Below are 22,693 nucleotides of genomic sequence, written 5' to 3' on the forward strand. Positions count from 1 at the left end.
ATCATAACTTCGCTCTTATGAGATAACGGAGAGTATGCCTCTTAAGATAGTCCAGATGGAACCATCCAAGAAAGAAAAAGCTGTTAAAGTGCTTGTGACCTATAGACATGCAACAATAAACCATGATTTTCAGTCACTAATGGGCAATGTTTTATTTTTTATGGCATGCAAGCCCCAAAAAACCGCGGTAACCACAGCAATGCAGTAGCGGTCATGAATAGGGTCCTCATTATTACCACTGCACCACACAGAGGATTTAGCAGCAGGCTGTAATTACAGACCACAGGTAAAGTGGTGGGGAGAGTGGGTGGTTGCCGTGGGGGTGTGATGTTAAGGGCAGTGCCTACTGTCGGGTTGTACTGTGCTGTAGTATTGAGTGTATTCTTTTTATGATGTGGCGCCATCTCATGGTTAAAACCTGTAATGATGACAGCAGGATTTAGTGTTGGTGTCTTTTCACAAATAGGTTGGGTAGAAAAAAATGTTTCTTTCTTAACGTGTTAGAAAGCCCTCCTCTATCATCTTTTATTGCTCGCATGTAGTTGATGCTCTAACCGTTCTAGCCCAGATCGGGTGTTTGAGAAAGCTGATAGCCAGATGTTGTCTGTCACCACAAAAGCCAAGAAAACAGTTCCACGTGCCTCTGAGAAGCAGCCAATGGAGACTTGTGAAAAAACAGCAGCTAAGCAAAAATTATCTGGCAGCGATAACATTTGGACCTAAATCAGTCAGAATATCACATGGATCAACAGGGATGGGAGCAAGGGCAGAAACCTCACAGCTGAAATAGGTTAAACTTGGAACCACACAGTAAGATATCGGTCTTAAAAGCTTATCATTAATATGTCTGCATGATAAGTGGCATTGATTTAAAGTTTTTCAGAGCAGCAGTTACATCAGGAAATGTTAATGACATAAAATTATAGTGTAATTTTACCAATTGGGGCTAAAAAAAATTGAATCCAATACAGAAGTGAGGCTGGCTACAAAAGTGAGTTAATCCCCAATACTCCCTATTTACAGCTAATTAGCTTATAGCTAATTTCCACCCTTCATATTATCTGTACTGGAGTGATTATTTTTAAATTATTATTTTAAATAACTCACCTGTTTAGGTAGATGTCAACACAGAGACCTAACTGTGTGCCTCACATTTTCTAATCTCAAAATTGTTTGTGGTGCAGAGTTTTGCAACATTTTTTATGGAGTTATCTGACAACCGGTGACCCCGATTTTTTTTTTTAAGTTGTCATTTGTGAAAGAGTTAAAAGTTTTGTTTTTAACCTAACTTTTCTTCATTTCTTCAGAATGTGGGCAAGGAGCTTGTCTTTATGTTTGTCATCACCAAGAGACTGCAGCCTAGAAATGATCCAAAGCATGACCTACATGATGCCTGATGATAGACTAACAGCCTGTGTGGGGTGTACCTCGCCTTTTGCTCAGCGGCACCTGGGAAACATTCCAGCTTCCCTGTGACTATAAAATGGACAAGCGGTTAAGAGGATAGATGGATGGGTGGATGGCCTATGTGACAGCTGTATCTTTTTCTCGTTCTTCATCTTTCAGCTGCATCTTTATGCTTTATTTATTTATTTATTTATGATTTGCATATTTGATTTGACAAAGATTTTACACCCGATCCCCTTTCTGCAGCAAACTTCCCCATTTATCCGAGGCTGGGGAAAGTATGAGGAGTACACGGGAATGTGGCCCCTCAGTGGCTGGCTTTGCATGACAATGGATAAGCCTTGTAATTCTGGACCCCTGTAGCGACCAGATCTCCAGTCGTCGGCAGATTGTAAAAGGTATGTCATGTGCAGTGTGCAAGCAAGCATGGCACAGGGTCAGGGGTTCATGCTATGCTAAATCAAAGCAGTTCTATGAGACTGGAGGTGATGGTGCTAATTGGCTTGTGTTTTATCACCACAAGATGTCCCTGTAATACAAAACACATTTGTTATTTTGACATATTTTCACATATCTTTGTTTGAGAGCTAAAAATGTTACCAATGTTAAAAGACGGGCAGCACAGTTGTTGCCTACCAGCAAGAAGATCCTGAGTTTGATTCCAGCACCTGGCCGGTTACTTTCTGTGTGGAGTTGGGATGTTCTCCTCATGTTTGTGTTGGTCCTCTTCAGGTACTCCGACTTCCTCCCACAGTCCAAAGACATGCAGTTAATTGGTAAATCTAAATTTTCCATAGGTGTGAATGGTCGTTTGTCTCTATGTGTTAGACTGGCGACCTGTCCGGGGTGTACCTGCCTCTCCTCTTATGGTAGCTGGGATTATCTCCAGCCCCCCCGACAACGATAAGTAGATGGAAATTAAAAGACAACTTTGTAATTATTGTTTTGTATCAGTATATTAAAATAAACCCTGTAAATCCTGCCTGTAAAATACAATTTGTTTGTTTGTGAATGGGTTTAGTATAAATGGGCTTTTTCCTCATACTTGAAAAACATTTCTAGACAGGTTATAGAGCACTGATTTGGTTAATATATCCAACTGGTAACTTTATTGGGTCAGGGTTCGCTCTGTGGGAGAACTGAGGACGTGTCAGTGGGCCATCTGGAGAATATTACAATGGAAAAAATGTTGGATTGACCAATGGGGTATAAACTGTCGGGGTTATTTCTAGCTCTCACTGTCTCTCTTTCTCCCCCTCCTCTGTTGGATAGTTCTCTCATACCTCAAATGCACAAAAAAACAGAGCATAGAAGGGTGGGCGAGAGAGGCAGACAGAGCGACTAGGAGAGAGAGAGACTGGGAGGGACCGTGGGTGAGGTTCACTTGGATCCAAAACCCAGTGAAGCAACAACTTATTAGAGAAACAAGGCAGAAAGTTCTGGAGCTGCAACTTTTCCTGAATAAAGCAGAAGGAGAAGAATTCAGTCACTTAAGGAATCTGGGATTGCTTTTATAACAGCAAAACTGTTGTACGCTCTCACTTTGGAGAACTTTTACTGAGCTCTGTGCTGCAGGAGTGCTGCGGAAATACAGGAAGTGGTCTCATTAATACTGACAAGTTTTTCAGAAACAAAAAGAGGCTAGTTTCACTGCCTCTACAGCTGCAGTGAAACTTGGGCTGACTACTCTGGGCAGACTTATTGAGTTTTAGTCATGTCGGGCATACTTCCTCTCTTTCTCGTATCTTTGTGTCTGATCGTTGGCTCAGTCCAGAGCCAAAGCTCCTCTCAGGATGCCTTTATAATCCAGTACCTGGAGAGGAGACTGGCTCAGATGGAGGTAAGCTGATGTTGGTTCTTCTGTTTCACGTCAACTACATGTATGTGCATCTGGCACGAGGTCAGAGACACAAAGAGCATAGACTCAGCCCCCACCTGTTAACTGCTGTTTGTAGTGTTACTCACTTTGCTTTTACATTTTGCTGAATGCTGCAGTTCAGTTCAGAAAATTTCATCTGTACTGCATTATCTGATCATCTAGAGTTGTGGAAATCTAAATGAGGCAACAAAAAATATCAGTCAGTATGTTTTTCCTATCTATAGAAATACACCATGTCTCATTATGGTGGGTTTACTACATTTTGAAGGACTTTCAGGTACTAGCTTAGTCTGTTATCAAAATCCAGAAGCTTTGCAGAACTGGAGCAAATAGAGAAAAGACTGATCAGTGAACCTGTGCAGTTAAAGAGTGTTTGGCTGAAGGCTGTCAAGATACAAATTATGCCAGTTCCATCATTCTTACTGTTTATGCAGCGTGGGATTACAGAACAGCTGGAGCCAGTCCCAGCTGTCATAGAGCGAGGGGGAGAGAATCCCCTGTACAAGTAAAAGAAAGAGAAGAAGAAAGAAAGAAAAAAGTAGGGGGGCAAAACAGAAACACAACTAAATCAACATATGATGTAAGCCCCAGACATGAACACTAACACTTAACAAAATGTCAGACAAGTGAGCACAGGAGAACCAAGACATAAACACAGGCAACATTAAAGGCAACTGAAAACTACTAATAGAGAGAGAGTGTAAGCGAGCGGTAGTGAATGAATCCCGAAGCAGGCCGTCAAAGTCTTCAGCCTTACTTTTGCTGTGATGTTTCCATAATCAGGAAGGAGGAGTCCATACTACAATCCAGAGCACTGGGGAGTTTGGCAGAGAGTGGGCAGGTGGTAGCGGTTAGGAGGGCACGATTTACTGGTTCTGAGAAGCATTCGGAAATCTCCACGAAAGAAGGTTGGAGATCAGGGACCAGTTGAGTTGAGTTCAGCTGACGGCTGGTGGGCACCAAAGAGGTGAAGACAATCTGGCGATGATCAGCTGCACACAGCGCTCTTAAATACTGCCCACTCCACGAAGAGCTGCAGATCAGGTGTGAGGGAAACCATCCAACTCCCAGACCCTTCCCAAAAAAAAAAAAAAAAACAATTTCCACACAAAACAAAAATAAACAGGAATGCCCTGATCATGACTTAAAACAGTTCACCCTTCAGTAAACCTCCATGCCCTGTGGCTGAGGTCACTGTCATGCTGAAACAGACCACTATGATCAGGACAGAAATGTTTCATCTTAATAGAGGTGAATGCTAAGAAAAACTTTGTATTCCCTCACAGTGACACCTTCCATTAAGGGAACAAGTGATCATCAAACTTGATCCCATCACAGTGGGAGGCTACAGTTCAGTTTTTACCTCTGAGCCGTAAAAGGGCTGATGGGGTTTTGTCACCCCGCCTGGCAGACGGCTGGGTGGGTGGGCGACATGAGAGGTCAACTTTTCTTGTGAATGCGATAACTTAAAAACAAAGCAATGCAGGAATTTAAAATTCACACCATGGATGCATGTATTAGGATGCTGAGGCGTATCACTGGTGGTCGCCAGTATTTCTTTTAATTTATCAACCCAAAACATCTTAGCATTAGCCACCAGAAGCCGGTGGTCAAACCATACCAAGTGAGGCTGTAGCATCAAGTGCTATTAATGTACAGAATGAGCGGAGCAAGGCTTTGTGTGAGGTATTCTTCATACATGACCAAGTAAAATTTACGTGAACCTTTTTGTTGTTAGAGAAAAAATTTGATATTAGTTCCATCAGTTCTCAAACTAAATATTCAAATTTTAACTCCTTTTCTCATGAAACCAGGAGCGCCTGAATCAGTGTGAGCAGAGCACCACAAGCGTCACCCAAAGAACCTTTGACCTCTCCAGTGAAATCAGAGGTTATCTGTCTACACTCAGTGTTCTCAGGTAACATGTGTGAAAGATCTCCTTTACAAAGTTTCTCTCAGTACACACTATTTAAGTGAAAAAATGAATAAAGTGATGACAAATTTCTAGGGACTGAATGAAATACATGAAATAAGCACTGTTTTGCTATGTAGATCAGAGGTGAAGAGCCAGATGGATGGCATGTCTGTACGTGTAGACCGGATGGAAAGAGAGCTGGAATATTTGGAAAACAAAATTCCCAGTCAGTCTGAAATTGAGATGGAGGAGGCACTGCTGGAACAGCAGATAAAAGCGGCAGAACTCGACCTGCTGAAAAGGAAAGCCAAGATCAAAGTGCAAAATGGTGCTTAAATAAGACGAGATATTTAAAGGTCCACATAACATAAGTTTGGAAAATAGAAACAAACAACAAAATGTTCATTCCTGCTTCTGTGATTTTTCCAGACTGCAGCACCGGTCTGAGTCAAATCAAGTCTCTCAAGATTGTAAAGAAGGCAGGAGACACCTATGGTTCCTGGTTCAAGGACCCCTCGGAAGGATCAGCCAAGGTCTCTTCTTTTTTTATAGATGATGAAATAACTGGTTGTTTGCAGCAGAGGGAGAGCTGTTTTTCCTTCTGAGCTGCACTCTTCTGTTTATCTTTCTCTCACTGTGGCTCTGTTAATGGACAATCACTGATCTGTTCTCAGAATAATCAAAATGAGTCATGCTTTTTGGACTATTTTGTCCTATATGATTGCATCAGCTGTTATCAGATGACCGCCTGTGATGGAAATGGCTGGCTTAAGGTGATAAAACCACATACAATTATTACCAACTGAGCAGCTTCCCTGGATTCTGCAAAACATTTTAACATCTTTGAGCTCAGCTTCAGATCATTTGGTTTTATAATGTATAATTTTACTCCCTTGACTCTCACTTTCCTTTCAAGTTTGACACTAGCTGTTGTAACATTTGTCACTTTGTATCTAAAGAGCCAGATATTTCCTGATAGGAGCTAGTGACAAAAAATATGGTTCAGCAGAGGGTAAGAAAATTGACCTGTGTTTTTCAGGGATCCAGAAAAACAGCTCCCAAAGATGCTAATTTTTCTGTATGTCTGTTAAATATGTACTGTTTTCTTTGCTTGTAATGAGTGAGCAAGTGAATAAACAATAGCTCACAGCTTTAATAATTACAAAGCTACATTTAGCCAGTGCTTTAGGAACTCCTCCTGGGACTGAACCAGGAATCTTTGGCTTGTTAGGCAAATGTGTAAACTATATACTATGGTGCTCCTAATAATTAACAATTCTACCCAGATGTAAATGGCTGGGTGTATTGTAGTTATATAAGATTGGCCAAAAGAATAAAACCACCTTCCCAATATTCTGGAGCTGAACTTAAAAGCTGAGTCCAGACTGCAGTTTTTTGTTTGGCCAGTTGAGGCTTGTTCCAAAAGTGAGACAATTCCCATGGACTGCTGTGTTAAAGTGGCAAAATTTAGTGCTTTAAATGAACATGTTTACAGCTGCATGATTAGGTGTGTTAACTGACTGTCCAAGAAGTCTTTTCAAGCTTTATAAGTGAGTAAAATTCTATTATTTTATTTAAATGTTAGTTAGAATAAAATGGTGTCTGCAGCTGTTCACACATGTACCCTACAGATGTACATTACTAACCACCACTATGTGCAAAAATTGTTTTTCTGGCTCAAAACACTTAAGATGATGCCAACCAAAATGCTCAAAGCTTTTTAAAACAGCCTTTTTATGCAGTTTTTCATAAAGAATAGAATATAAAGCTGAGCTGCAAAATCTCTTATCAGCTTGTCCCAATCTTTCAGATTTATCTGCTCAGCGGAATTCGTAACGACACCGTGCTGGAGTATGTTTCCCTGCAAAGCTTCACAGAGAGGACTTCATCTCCAGCAAAGGTGGTGCAGCTGCCTTTCCACTGGCAAGGATCGGGTCATGTGGTCTACAATGGATTCCTCTACTACCACAAAGCAGATACAACAAACCAAATAGTGAAGGTTTGTAAGTGATTTGTCAAACATGAATGTGATGTTGTTCATGTGTACTTCACATCAAGGCATTCTTGTGTTGATTTGCACTCTGTGTACAAAAGGGGTTGATTAAAGTAGTTCATGTCGCTTGGCAACAGTTGCTGGATACAATTGCAGTTTACCAGTTTGAGACTTCATAACAGGGAGCTTAGTCACTGAGGAGTCGTTCTTGTTTTCTTTCCTTCACTTCTGTGTCAGCTGAGGTCAGTGAGCAGAGAAAACAGTTTTGTTCCAGTAGAGCTAAAGACTTTTGTCAGGATACTTTGGGGGGGTTTAAAGAATTTACAGTATTTTATTCTTTTAATCACAAATATAATAGATGTCTGTGAGGAATGTCATATTTGCCTCAGTTGTACTTAATATCACTATCTTGATATTAAATAGTAAGTAATGTGGTGTCCCTCTCATTGCCATGCAAGTGATTCTGACCTACTCTAGCTGATATGGGAGCATTGCTAACACAGCTAATTTGTGTAAGGTCGCTCATGTGTCCACTGGTTTTCTTTCTTTTTCTTTTTACAGAAGCCTTCTTTAAGTAGTACATAAAGTAACCACATTTTGATAGATGGTGGCTTGCCTGGGATTTTTAAAGCCTTTGGTTTGTACAAGCCAAGTTGGGTCTTACTAGTCACCAAAATTAAATAGAGTCTACATTAATATTTAGTTCATTTTATTATTATTTATACAGCACCAAATCACAACAACAGTTGCCTCAAGGCACTTTATATTGTAAGGTAAAGACCCTACAATAGTACAGAGAAAACCCCAACAATCTTATGACCCCCTATGAGCAAGCAGTTTGGTGACAGTGGGAAGGAAAAACTCCCTTTTAACAGGAAGAAACCTCCAGCAGAACCAGACTCAGGGAGGAGCACCATCTGCCACGAGTTGTGGGGTATGTGAGGAAGACAGGACAAAGAAATGCTGTGGAAAGGAGCCAGGAGAACTAATAATTAATTGCAGAGTGGTATATAAATACATAGTAAGAGAAAAGAGGTGAGTGAAAAAGAAACATTCAGTTTATAATGAGAAGCCCCCAGCAGCCTAGACCTATTCCAGCGTAACTAAGAAGGGATTCAGGGTCACCTGATCGAGGCCTAACTATAAGCTTTATCAAAAAGGAAAGGTTTAATCTTAAAAGTAGAGAGGGCTGTCTGTCTCCTGAATCCAAACTAAGATCTGGTTGCACAGAAAGGGGGCCTGAATCCTGAAGGCTCTGTCTACCTTTGTACTTTTTAACACCCTCGAAACCACAATATTATTAATTATACCTACAGTATACGCTACTCCAAGCCAAAAATGCTAGTCTGAAATGGATCTTTCGTAAGTTTGTTAGCATGCTAGCATTAACTTTTATCTTAGTCCAGTTTCAACATGCAGTGCCCTCCAACTCTGTGCTAATAAAGTGACTAAAATAGCACACCACTGTTCACATACTTTCAGTAGTTACTCAATCTAATTTTGTGGTTAGATAAAGTGACTTAAATAAAAGGCCCTCTATGCTATAACGATGTCCGTTCATATCAATTAAAATCCTAAAGGTAGACCTGCTGAATGGCACAGTGGTGGACAGCACTCTTCTTCCGGGAGCTGGCCGTATGCCTGTCTACAGTCTGAACCCGAACACTTACCTGGACATGGCTGTTGATGAACTTGGTCTCTGGGTCATCCATGCAGATGCTGAGTATGGAGGAAACCTGGTCATCACCAAACTGGAAATAGGTAAAGTACTACTCCTGCTATACATACACAGTTCTGTGAAAAAGGTTTTGAGTCTATATATATATAATAAAACAAGCATCAGAGTGGTTTCTGATGCATAGACTGTATTAAAAAAAATTTTTTTACTGGGCAACAGGAGGCGAAATGTATGGGAAAACAGGCATCACCTTATTTGCACTTTAAACACTTAATGATGAGTTTATGCTCTCAGTTCAACAAGTCAGAAAGGAGGACTATACAGATCTAAAGGTCTTTCAAAGTTTTTCTTTGTACATGGGCTGCTTGTTCACTCATTCTAGTTCTTGCTCCTAACAGTTTTCAAAGGAGTGCTTTATTTATTTATTTGGACAAGTGGAGGTCAAAAGAACACACAAGGCTAAAAAACAACAGCTATTGCAAGTGATTACTAAAAAAAATTGGAAAGAATTCTGCTAAAGACCTGACACAGGACCTGACAAATGCATTTGGCCCTGCAACTGACCCATTTACTGTGCAGTTTATCGTTACCATAAATGGTCTCATCAAAGCATAAAAGTAGCACGATTTTGATTCCCCATGCAATAATATCTGGAAAGCATCTGAAAGGAACTGGCTTCATTTTTCAGCATGACAGTGATCCCAAACATACTGCTAATGTAATAAAAGCATACCTGGATAGAAAAACACACAATGCAACACTATCAGTCAGGGATTGCCCTTCCCAGAGCCCAGAAACATTATTTAAGCAGTATGGGAGAGAGAACATAACAAAAAGCAGCCAACATCAAATGTCCTCCAAGATGCCTGGAGAACTATTCCCCTAGACTACTTAAAAAAATAGCAAGAAGGGTTCCCTAAGGCTGTGTTGTGGTCACACCAATTATTTGCTTTAAAACTATAAGAACTGTATAAACTCTATTTTTGCTTATATACTATATAATTTCAATAAATGCACCTATTCTGCATGTTTTTTTGCAAATTACGGGTGACTCAAAACTTTTGCCCAGAGCCTTACATCCATCTTTTATACCCTCTATGGTTTGATCTCGCCATGGAACCAGTTACATAAAGCAAGAACATATATCCATTCAGTTCACCTTTGTTTCTTTATATGTTAGGAACCTTGGCAGTAGAGTCTGTGTGGGACACACAGTGTAGAAGCCATGATGCTGAAGGAGCTTTCCTAATATGTGGCACCCTTTATGTGGTCTACAACACACGCTATGGAGGACGTTCCACCATACAGTGTCTCTATGACATCCATGACACCATTCACAGGTTGGCTTGTACACACGCACTTGCATGCGCAGTATACACCTCCATACATGCATACAGTATCTACATGACAAACCACTTTCTTTTCCCTGTGCCATCCATATGCAGCAATGAGAGTCCTGTGATGTTCTTCCCGAAACGTTACACCAGCCATAGCAGCATCCACTATCACCCCGGAGACAAGCAGCTGTATGCCTGGGATGATGGCTACCAGACAATATACAAAGTGGAGACACGCAAGGATGACCAAGTCATTGCAGACTAATATTACGACAGTGTTCATATACTGATGTTTGTTCAGGACATAGTTGCTTCGCATTGTAATGTACTGGGTACCCCTTAAGTGTAATTATTCAACATTCCCAATGAAATCATGAGAAAAATTGCTCTACTGGTGTTGTTGCTGTTTAAAGATGTGGTAACCAAAGAAATGTTTTAAAATGTTTTAAAAAGTTTAATTTTAATGTGTAGTTCATGAAAGGGTGTATCTTAACCTAAAACATGATTGTTTTCTGTCTTGGTCTACCACAATATAAGATTTACACTTTATGATTTTTGTGATCAAAAAACCCTCACGATAACAATATTATCACTGTATTTAGAGAAAGGTTTTATGAGCCATAAAAGCAGAAATTCAAATAGAAAGTTTGCATTTAAACTCAAAACGGCCATTAACTGTACCAACATATATAATGCATGCTATTTTTATGTGAAGTGCTGACACTATACGGATACGCTGATATCAACTAGGCACCCCAGTGTTAAAATATGACAAGAAGCAGTTCCAGAACAAGTTTCAGTGTGTGACGAGTCGGGTGTGAGAATGTGTAGGTTAATTCTGTGTCCTGTATTAAAATCTCTATTATCACTTGAAAATCATGCAATAAAACAAATCACTAATAAAAGCGTACATCTAGGAAAGCTAGTCATAGGGTATTTTATAATCTGCTGTTGTTTAGTGCTCCTTTGCTGGCAATGGATGCTGCCTTTATCACTGTGAAGGGTTATAGACATAAGTTCCATGTCTAACTGAAGCCTTTTTAAGCATTGTACTTTATACTTTGTAGCAACACAATAAAGAGCATTTACATGTCACGGTTTTCAGTATGTTTTTCAGAATGATGAATTCCATCTTAAAAACTGTTTGAAATATGTAACGTAGAATATGTCTCTGTCAGCTGAATAGTTGAGTTCTCCCAAACGGCTTGCTTATGAAGACAATGAGGAGTGAAGATTCGCGGAGGTAGAGCAAGGAAAGGACAACCAAATGTCAACATTGTATATTCTACAGACAGTAGCAAAATAGTGCTGGAATCTCTCATTTCCTTTCAACTACACATTCTCATCAACATCAAACACTATGCCAGAAAGCAGATTCAGTTCATCTGAATGTTGAGATGAGTGAAACGTATGCTGAAAACGCATCGTCCAGCTGAACAGAATCAGCTTTTTGTGATTTCCTTACATTTATGGTTGAGCATGCACTGAGACATCAAAGCATAATGATCTCAGTTTACGCAGAACCAGAGTGCATGCTGCGTTCATTCTCTGCACATTTGCATCTTCTTGTAGAATGCTCTTAAAATCAGCATCTTAAGAGGATTTACTTTCACATTATCCAGTTCTCCTCAAAAAAAGTAGCGGTCTAGTACAGCAGGCATTCAGTAAGACGAGACGTCACCTCTGGGTCCACTGTCTTTTAATATCTGTATGTTTATACAGTGTCAAAGGAAGTTGTTATTTTGGTACCAATGACTTATTCATTGAGACTAAAACTTCAATACGACACATAAATTGTGGAATCTGCTTTTTAAAGGTGGTGAATGTGTTGCCATAATCTGCAACAAACGTTATTTCTTAGTTTGATATAGATGAAGGTTCTATTGTGAACTGTTTGTGACTTTTATTATGTGAGTGCGCTGAGATGGTTGGAAATGGATGTGAATCAGATGTAAATAGTGCGACATTGCCCCCTGTTGGTTATGACTGGTTACATGTTTACCTTGATTCTGTCCCCTTTGCAGTAAAACTCGCTAAGTATCAGAGTGGATTACTTCATTTCCCTTGTTTTAAACTTGATAGAAAATGGTGATGTAAAAGATAGTAATAATTAACTGTGATAGAATAAATATATTTCATTTATCTGCAAAAAGTCAAAGTAAAAACACTGACAATAAACTACATTTTTTTCTCCAGTACTGATGATAAAACTACATTTTTAATATTAAAGGTTTGTATAAAATAAAACTTGTTCCACAAAAGCGAGCAGCTACGCCTCTACATTTGTCATATATCTCCATTTCAAATAAACTATAAAATTACACATAACTAAAAGCAAGAAAAAAATCCCAGAATAAATTCTCATTTAAAGTTTCAAGAACTTTGCTCTTTCTTTTTTGCTTTCCACATTAATTATCACATAGTCTAACAGATGTACTTGGTGACCCTTCAAGCGCCTGACCCCAGGGTGGAAAACTGTGAAAATCAGCTCCATGCTGACCAGATACATTCAAAGACTGCGTTGCTTCAGTTTACATTAATATTGTTAAGTCACATTTCACTATATATATATCAGGTCTTGCGCTTCTTTATCTTAAAAGAATGATATTGTTGTTTTATGTTTAGTAATATAGATTCATGGCATTTTCGCGTCACTCTTGTTTCAAAGTCTCTGATTTAACCCGCCCATTTTCGGTTGGAGATGACGTAGGAAAGGGGGGCGGTCCAAGAGCGACCGAATAGACAGAAGCGGCAAGAAATCAGTTGGAAAGTGAATTTCATTTTTCTTTTTTGGGAACGGATGAAGTAGTGTTCGAAGGACTTTCTCATCACCATGAAGCGGAGAAGCAGTATCAACGCCACCAGGAGGAGTTCAACAATTAAAAGGCGCAGTGAGAATTTGCGTTTTGATGAATTCGGCTTTGCTCTCACTAAGAAAAAGGACCAGAAACTTCATCACCGGTGTCACGATTACAGGTGCGGAACAAGTTCACGCTACATTAGCTCCCGTGTAAGCGACTAGCCTGGCTTATTATGCTCCGCACCCGAGTCATTTGCTCCTGAACGCTAGTTATTTCAGTATTCACTGTCTCAACTGTGTTCTTTAACTGTCTGATTTCAATCTTGTTGTTAATGTAAATTAATCACTTCAGTAAGTTATAGTCGTGGTAACATTAGAGTTTAAGAGTTTCTAACTATCTTGTTCTTAGAAGTGAAAACCTCGTTCTATTAATAAGGTTAAAGTCTTTTAAATTATTTATCGCCAACTGTATTGATCCATTTATTAAACTGAATTTAAGTTCAACAAGTTGCTGAAACAAACAAGAAAAGCTGAGTTAAGCTGATTATTTATGTTAGACAAAGCTACTCTGCCAAAAATTATTTCAGGTGTACCTTGCAGGCTTTTATGTCCACACGTCATACACATGAAATGATAATGAAAACGCAAAAATCTCTACCTGAATACATCCTCCAGTGAGTATTGTATTACATTCTGACTAGCTGCAGTCATGGTTTGTCAGACACTGAGCACTTAAAGCCCAGAGTTTAGCATTACTGAAAATGACAGTATCTGTCTGATTGAAAAAGCTGATGAATCAGCCCAAGCTCACCATGTTGTGTTGTCTATCAGCTACCCCCAGCTGAGCTCAGTGAGGGTGAAAGAGCTGTGTGAGCTGCTCAGCTACTGGAATGGAGCCAGCTTTATCTGCAAGAGCCAAGTAAGACTTGTATAAACTACAAAAAGCACTGATGAAAATCTTGTGTTTTGCACATTTGGCAACATTTCGAACATGCTTGTTTTCTTCGCACTCTTGCTGTGTTTTCAGATTGAGCGATTTATCAGAATGGGTATCCCTCCAAGCCTGCGAGGCAGAGTATGGAAGTGCCTGCTCACAACTGATATTTTGAGAGATGCCAGTGACTTCAACTACCAGGTAATATACCATGTGACATCCAAAAGAATGACATTGCAAAGCTGCACACTTTAATACTGACAGGTTGTCATAAAGTTGCACAACGGTGTACAACCGCTGTTAAAAATATTATAAATATAACATACAAGTATTTTTATTTACTAGTGGAACATTCTGGTTTCATGGAACATGTCTTAAACAAATTTAATTTATATGGCATATTTTTATACATAGAGCAAAAAGATGGAATTGCGCAATATTGAGGGAGGAAAATATTTGTCAGACTGACATCAGGACTGCTGGCCATGTCACTGAGTTAACACTTTACTCTGTGGAAAGGTGCATTATCACCCTAAAAAAGTAACTTCATCTTCGCCAAATATATTTTACAACAAGGAAAGGAAAAAGGTATCCAAATTATGAGCTTTGAATTTAGTGTTGATGTCATGCTTGCCATCTCCTCTGGCTCTTTATCTGGCATCAACCCCTTATCACATGAGTGGAGGAAAGTCCCTTTTTTCCTTCTCACAATTGGTGCAAAAGTACCAGACAAAAGTATGAGCATCATCTCTTGGCCAATATAGATTGATGATTCATCAGTGAGCATCACTTTCATCTGCAGCCCAGGATTGTTTCTCTTTAGCTCACTGTAAGCTTATTTTCTTCTAGGTACATGTGAGTGCTGGTTTTCGTTTCAGTTTCATTCAGCCACTTTCTTACAGTTCTATCTCAAATACTGACTCCTGTTTCTGCCCATTTTTTTTTTCCATTTGTTTTGTTGTGCTGGTTTTCATTTCAGTGCGTACTGCTTAGAGTTTTCAGTCCTGATACTCTGTCTTCAGTCTACTCATATGTTTTCCTTCATTTTTAACCTTTCAACTTTTTTTTGCTCTGGTTTTTCCCAGTCACCACATAAGATTTTCTTTTGAAGGAGTTTTATAATTCTTTGCTTTGTTTCAGCTGAGAGCTTCCTTTAAATCGCGTGCAAACTACAGATTAGAGATGGCACGATACCACTTTTTTATGTCCGATACCGATACCGATATCATAAATTTGGATATCTGCCGATACCGATATGAATCCGATATAGTGTGTTTTTTAATCAATAAAACTGTTTTTTTTAATATCTTGCTGCATTTTGTATAAGTTCATACTCAAGTTTAAATAAACAATAACACTAAAGCTATTCTGTTATACCTGTATGTATAAAAAAAAAAAAAAAAAAAAAAAAAAAAAAAAATACGCTGCACCCAAAATATTTTATAGTTCAGCAACACTGATCAATCTAATAAACTTAAACCTACTCCATCCTCCCTATTCTGGTATTTTAAAGAGTACTTAGCAGAAATATTAAGCAACCTAACTAATAGGGTTGCAAACTCCCAGCTAAAGAAAATAGGGAACCACCCCCCACCCTCCACCTCATGATGCTTAATCAATGTAATCAACTTTAATTTGATACAGGGTGAAAAAAAAAATGCACAGAATTAAATTATTTTTCAAGAATAATTAAATAGATTCAACATCTTTCTTCAACAGAATTGCAGACTGCACAGATGGCATCTTCCCAAAGGAAAAAGTACTATAGCTTACTAGGGTATATTAGACTTCATAGTTACTATATACAGTAATGGACTTCTATACATTTTACATCAGATTAAAACTTTGGGTGTAAGATTCAGATAATTATTTATTAAAAGCTAGACATTTTAAATGAGAATAAGAAAGAAAAGTATGTCTTTGTGCCCCCTTTTCCCTGTTCATGCCCTATCGGCCCCCCTGGCTAAACTTTGCTAGATCCGCCCCTGCACAGTTACCAGCCGTCAGCTACATAGAAAAGGATCCTGGTGTAGAAAGTAATATTAAATAAATTCTAACAACAGCTTATCAAGCTTAAAGGTGCTGCTGTTGTTCAGCCGCTGGTTTCCTCTTTCTGGTGCAAAGTGGGCCAAAAACAAAGAAGAGAGACGGACTCGCAACAGAAAAGCCGATCAGCTGATCATTAAGCAGTTTCACGATTGAAGTAGCGGCAGGAAGGTGAGGGAGAGAGAGAGAGAGAGGCAGTCGCTCCATATATCGGTTGTTAAGCTTAACATGGGAACGCTTTACAAACATTCAGAGATGAACTTACACACTTGCTTTACTTCTCTCTGGGATAACTTCCTCGGAGATGAAATGCTGGTTTAGTAGCGAGGCTACAAATACACACAGCCGCTCTATCACGTGAGCACACTGCTCCGACGTGCTACGGTTATGAGCCGAGTTACGCCGTGTTTTGTGAGGTGTTTTTTTGTTTTTTTTTAATATTTAATGGATCGGATTACATTTTTAATTTCTCACCGATATCCGATCCAGTAATTTAGGTCAGTATCGGACCGATACGATACGTAATATCGGATCGGTCCATCTCTACTACAGACTAGTTTGCATATTTAGATTTCTGCAAGTATTATTTGCAATGTAATTCCATAATTTTCTTTTTCATCTACTTGATGTAGAGAAGGACAAAACATGCTATCAATTAAAACAAGTTAATTCAATATGGTTTAGGTATGTTTCGTGAACCCAGAATGTTCAGCTCTTAAGCAGAAATAGTTTTGAGACATATTTTTGATTTCTTTATTTGCTGCAAAGTAAAAATGTTGACTTTAACATTTAACTTTACTTTAGTTGTGTCATTGAGCCATTTAACTGACAGACTAGTCTTCCTTGGAAAAAAATGCTGGCAGTTTCCTCAAGAAAACAACAAAAACGACAACAAAAATCCCCTCATTTCAACTTTTTAGATGTGTTCATTTGAAAATAAATTACAAATACTCCCATGAGATCTGGGCACTTATTTCGTTTTTAGTCATTTTTGACATTTCTGCAAGCTTGGAAGATGGATGAGAAATGTTTCTGCCCAACTGGACATGAATGACAAATTCTTGTGTGCCTTCACATTACGTCCAGTGTCACATTCAGACTAGAGGTTTGAAACCTATGTGCTTTTCCAATGATATGTCAGATTCAGATTGCACTGATACTGCAATGTGTCACTGCGGGAGCAGCTCCAAGTTTTCCACACAGTAGCTACTGTTTGAAAAACATTTTATGTCAAACAGTGACAGCCTAGAAGCGCACAAGAAAGAATAATTTTGCAACTTCACTGTATGAGTTCAAGTGAAACAAAAATGTGTGAACAGCTGGTGAGATGAAGTTGCAAAGAAGGGGGTAAGTTCTACATCTGCTGAATCAAACCCAATTTGGCAATTAAGTAATGTTAACTAGCCAACATTTGTAGCTGTGTTATTTCCTGTAACACTAAGCAGTAGGACTGCATTAGTGCTGGGCGATATGACGATATATATCGTGTGGACGATAGAAAAGTGTCTATCGTGCCATTTGTCTTCTATCGTTTCTATCGTTTCTAACCCTAATTTTATAAATTATTACATAAAATATATCATTAACCCTTTACAACCGGTCGGAGCAGGCACATTGCGTTTTGCCTAACTATTTTTAAATCCCTGTAGAACTGGAACCACATAAGGTAGCAATACTTTTTTTTTGTATATGAAACAATAGGAGTTGTACTTACATCTTATTCCATTAGCTTGCCCTAGGTCACGGTTTTCTTCCACATATAGCTTTGCAAAAATTGCATAAAAAGCACTTCCAGCAACAAAAACATAATATTCCAGACTTGCAGCAACAAAACCATAATATTCCAGAAACAGGCTTTGCCGATCCGATCAGCTGTTCATAACACTTCCTACGTTGGAATATAAGTCAGCGCGAACTATGGCATGTCCGCCATTACCTGTCCGTAACCGGAAGTGACGTCATTTTCGCGGAAAATGTAGTTTTCTAGCTTCAAAGCCTATATTGGTGTTTTTAAAAGTCATGTTTGACTTTATGCTTTTCTGTATCGTTTCTGGGATGCTTAGAAGTCAAATTACACTGTTGGAAATAGTTTATTTTGATGCACATGCTGTGTTTTTGCAAATTTGCATTTATTTATTTTCATTGTAGTATATAAAAATTAGTGTATCTCAAAAATAAAACTATGAAGACACTCAAAATAAATTTCTCGTGGTTGGAAACTATTTTGTGCAACTTTTTTGTATTTACAGTTTTGAGGGATAAGCCTCTTAAATTTCTCTAACTAGAAATATATGTAAAAAACTAAAAAACGATTTTCAATTTTTTTGTAGTTTATTGCACTTTTTTGCAATTTATGTAGTTACTATGAACTTAATGCATACATATTAATAAAATTTGGGCTATAACGGTTGTATTGATGTATAGCAACTTGAAATGCTCCCACAAATGGCACTTGCTTTAACGGTAACTCAAAACAAAGACTGCACCCTCTCCACTCGCTGTTTACAGACTGCATGTTTTCCAGATGACCACAGGTCAGGTGGTATATCGTTATCGTGATGTAAAATAATTCATATCGTGATAAATATTTTTTCCATATCGCCCAGCACTAGACTGCATTATACAATAACTCTGCTAACAATAATGTTAGCTAAGCACAGGCCTAGAGACCTGCAGCCTGTAGTTGCTGAATCTCACTTATTAACCAAAAATAACTGAGAGGGAGGGAGGGAGGGAGAGAGAGAAAATAATACCAAATAAGAAATTAAATGTATTTGCTAATTACCCTTCTGGTTGGAATAATAATGACAAGTTAGGTAAAGTAGTTATGTGCTGTAAACGTCGATTCACTAGTGGTGAAAACATAGTTTTGATATTTTGCATGGTGATATTGTATCGATACAGATATACCAAATATCAATCTTTTATTAAATAATTTAAAGTACTCTGCGAATAATACAAACAAAAGGGCTTATCTCTTGCACCATCATCCTGAAATGGCATTAGTTACACAAACTTGCATTTAATTGATTCAACGAGGGGAAATAAAGCATCCAACACTGAGCATACTTAGTTTGACATATAGCTTAAGTCAGAGAGCGCTAAAAGCTCAGTGAAACAAGTAAAATAGGTCAGCAAACTCCTTGCATCTACACAAAATAAATAAATCTGTGGCTCCCTAGTGATTTTTTTTGTAACTTTTATCAATTTCTTTCCACTTATCCAGTTCAGGGTTGCTGGAGCCTACCCCAGTTGTCGTATGGCAAGAGTCGGGGTGCACACTTGACGGGTCGCCAGTCTGTTGCATGGTTAACACAGAGGGACAGACAAGCATTGGCTAATTTAGAATCGCAAATTAGAATTAGAGAGATTGTCAAAGGTTTGCAAATAATTGCTCTTTAATTTATATATTCAGACAGATTGCCAGCATGTTGCCATCAGTCTGAATGACTCGAGTCAACTGGCTGCCAGCTGGTTGTATTCTGATTATATTCCTATAGAACAGAAAGGTTGCTTAGTGCAAATTTAGTAGTTAGATGTGAATTTCATTTATTAAAGTCAACAAAGAAGAACATAAAGACCCTGCTGTATCCACTGAAATGCAACTTCATGGATTAACAATATACATAAGATAACAACTGAACTTTTAAAAAATGTTTGAGCCAATACGCTCTTTACCTAACACCCTGTATTTAATACCCTAACCCAGCTGCTCTATAGCGCCTTAATGCATTCAAATGCCACAGTTTCATTGAAGTTTTCATTTATCCATGTTACTCTGCATGCATTCAGTGCCTTTCTCTGTCAACCATTAATGTTATTGATGGATTTCTAGCCAGAGTATATGTTGTATTCTTTTCAACAGATGTGTTTGTCTGAGGTGCGAGGACCTTTGGTCGACCTGGGAATCAGTGAATACGGCATCTTATCTGCAATCACTACACTGAGCGACACTCAGAACGACCTGGGCTTAAACCGTCAACAGCCCACCAGCCCTTCAAAGCCCCGCTACTCTGTCGATGACATCACACTCTTCAGACAAATCGCCCTGGACCTGCGTGAGTTCAGACAGGGCAACAAAAATGTTATTACATTTATAGACTATGTTATTAAATGTACCATTTTTATTCAGTCACATTAAGAGCTGATCAGTTGGGTTAAATATCATAGTTGCAATAAAATGGAATGCAATAAAAGACAAAGCTTGATTTGTAACACAAGATCAAACATGGAAAGCGAACTGAAATCGTCATCTCCAAATTTGTATTTAAAATTAAAGCTTGATCACTTGTCTTGCCCTAATCACTTCACATAGTGTTTCTGTATGTTGCACCATGTGTAGCTGAAACGAATGAAAGTAATGCACTTCATTTGAAATGGTCCATATCAACAGAGCGTTCCTTCCCTACTCATCGGTCCTTGATGGGAGAAAGTCCCGAGGCCATCGAGGGTCAAGCTAAACTCTTCAGGGTCCTGATCGCCTACGCCAAATACAACCCAAAGGTTGGATACACCCAAGGTAATGGGACGAATGACTGAACTGTTGGTGCATGTTTTCACTTCTCTGCATTTTAACTGGATGTACTATAGTGGTACCCTTTCCTTTTGTCTGCCTGCGCTACACAGCAAATAATATTAACAAATGTTATTGGTCTTATGCTACATATTGTGGGAGATTTAAACCTAACATTGTGCTCTCTCATCAGTCAGCACACTTTTTTGAAAGTTGCAGTTTCAGTTATTCTATAGACACTGCAGTACATAATGTGACCACTTGATGGAGGTAGATGACCTTTTAATACAGAGCAGAATTGATGCTGTTTTAGTTCTTTTTAAAAATGGCTCAGTAATCATATCTTTTCCTGTATTAATTACACATTTCTGTCATGATGCACTTTAGAATAATTTAGTCTCAAAACCTAAAGATATGCAGAAATAACTACATAAGCTTTTATACCTACTTTATTGTTTTGGAATTCTGAAACATCACCATCACCTTTGCTCGGTCTTCCCAATTTTCTTCTTAAATATTTAATATATTTTATCTCTGTAAGAATACTGCTTAGTGTAAAACTATAGAGAACATTTGTTATTTTGTAAATCTTATATAACCAAAGCTGATCCCAGTTATCTGCACCAAATAGACAATACTTATAATTACATTTTGTATCTTGTTTGTTTTATATTAAACGTTTCACAATGTTGTTTGATGGCCCTTTTGTGAACAATGGTTTCTAGTGGTCTTCTTTGGCATGACATTATATATTCTAGAAGTCTTATTTTGAATGTCTTTTAAAATTTATGGGTGGGAGAAAAATTAATTTATGGCCGGTTTCATTGACGGTGTTGCTGTGCTTGACAATCTCATTGTGCAGGAAGAAAACAATTAACTGATGTCAGACTAATCATCCAGTCAAAGCAAGTCAAACCTGAGGACAGTCTAATGCAGATAGACACAGTGTGTGTCTGAAAATTTTCAGTTATGTGCTGTGTATAACATTATTTGCATGATGTCTGATGATTTAGCACAGTGCAGAGATCATAAACAGCAACATTCTTTCTTTGCTTGTGCAGAATGTGGTGACACACACCCGTGATTAGCTGGATCTCGAGCACCCGTATAAACACGTGTATATTTTTCTTGACAAACCATATTAATTCTACATGTTACCCTGTGCTTCATCCAGGAAAAAATGTGTGTGCATTTTACAGGGATGTCCTACATAGCAGCAGTGCTGCTGATGGAGTTGGGGGAGGAGGAGGCCTTTTGGGCTCTGGTGGCTTTGTTGGATAAACCCAAATATCTGGGTGAAATGTTTGACCTTAGTCTCACCAAGTAAGAAAACTTCAGTTCTTATTGTTGGCCTTTATACAAATACAAAGAAAATAAACAACCAGGGTGTAGTTTATGTGTGGATAGAACTGATGTAAATTAAGGAAAATAAAATAAATTTTCATCTGTTTTATCTGATAGTTGGCTTATCATGAAGTGCTCCCAGAAACAATAATTACAAACCTTTTGTTGTTGGGTTTTTTTGGTGTCTCTGTGTGTCTGTGATCTGCTAAACTGTCTGGCTTTTTCTCTTCTTCTTGATTAGGGTGCAGCACCAGGTAAAGGTGTTTGACCAGTTCTTAAAACACAGGAAGCCTCAGCTCTCCAAGCACATGGTGAGTCGTTTTCTTTTCCGCTTTTCACTATTTGGGTTTCTGCAAACAATGAAAGTTGGATGATAAAGTTTAATTTTTGTTAAATTACTATCTGAGTTACAAAAATCCTGGAAGTAATTTGTTTCATTTTAGGGATGCCCAAAAGTCACATTATTTTAAAGGGAAAAAAAAACAATTGAGTGTCCTGTTGTGCCCACAAGAGGGCACACCAATACAAAGAGACATGTAACTGTTATATAGGTAGATCTGTTTCTACATGAACATCCTTACACATCCCAAGATAAAGAAACAAAACAAATAAAATGACAGAATGTAACATGAAACATTCAACACCCTGCTTAAAGCAGAGTTTTGTTGTGAACTTTTTGCTAACATTACTACAGGATTGTTTATGAATTATTCGAGCCCTAAATTGGCCCGATGCTGTGCCTGAACATTAGAGAATTTTGTATTTTTAAAATGTGTATTAGACACAAGCTTTAACTGTCTGTATACGGTTATTGTTAATATTTTTTTACACATGTAAAAACATGCTG

At 38.4% G+C, this 22,693-nt stretch overlaps 2 protein-coding genes across 2 annotated transcripts in view; both read left to right on the forward strand.

The window, feature by feature from the left end:
- Window positions 1–2,744: 2,744 nt before the first annotated feature.
- olfml1 (olfactomedin-like 1) lies at window positions 2,745–11,305 on the forward strand. The gene is made up of 8 exons (XM_031738365.2): window positions 2,745–3,247; window positions 5,101–5,204; window positions 5,339–5,529; window positions 5,631–5,734; window positions 7,012–7,200; window positions 8,775–8,955; window positions 10,053–10,212; window positions 10,318–11,305. Exons 1-8 carry the CDS (start codon window positions 3,122–3,124, stop codon window positions 10,472–10,474), a joined length of 1,212 nt encoding a protein of 403 aa, XP_031594225.1. The 5' UTR covers window positions 2,745–3,121; the 3' UTR covers window positions 10,475–11,305.
- Window positions 11,306–12,908: 1,603 nt separating this feature from the next.
- si:ch211-266k8.4 (TBC1 domain family member 10B) overlaps window positions 12,909–22,693 on the forward strand; it is a 61,534-nt gene continuing 51,749 nt past the window's right edge. Inside the window, exons 1-7 of the mRNA XM_031738373.2 lie at window positions 12,909–13,185; window positions 13,841–13,928; window positions 14,037–14,144; window positions 19,855–20,047; window positions 20,383–20,508; window positions 21,702–21,825; window positions 22,088–22,157. Of these exons, the coding sequence (XP_031594233.1) occupies window positions 13,043–13,185; window positions 13,841–13,928; window positions 14,037–14,144; window positions 19,855–20,047; window positions 20,383–20,508; window positions 21,702–21,825; window positions 22,088–22,157 (852 nt within the window). The 5' untranslated portion in view covers window positions 12,909–13,042. The remainder of the gene's footprint in view (window positions 13,186–13,840; window positions 13,929–14,036; window positions 14,145–19,854; window positions 20,048–20,382; window positions 20,509–21,701; window positions 21,826–22,087; window positions 22,158–22,693) is intronic.

Source organism: Oreochromis aureus, linkage group 7, assembly GCF_013358895.1.
Source record: "Oreochromis aureus strain Israel breed Guangdong linkage group 7, ZZ_aureus, whole genome shotgun sequence".
NCBI lineage: Eukaryota > Metazoa > Chordata > Actinopteri > Cichliformes > Cichlidae > Oreochromis > Oreochromis aureus.

Coding starts and splice junctions, on each gene's coding strand:
- olfml1 (XM_031738365.2), top strand. CDS start 3,122: ATGTCGGGCATACTTCCTCTCTTTCTCGTATCTTTGTGTCTGATCGTT. Junction 5,205..5,338: donor TCTACACTCAGTGTTCTCAG/GTAACATGTGTG, acceptor TTTGCTATGTAG/ATCAGAGGTGAAGAGCCAGA. Junction 5,530..5,630: donor CAAGATCAAAGTGCAAAATG/GTGCTTAAATAA, acceptor TGATTTTTCCAG/ACTGCAGCACCGGTCTGAGT.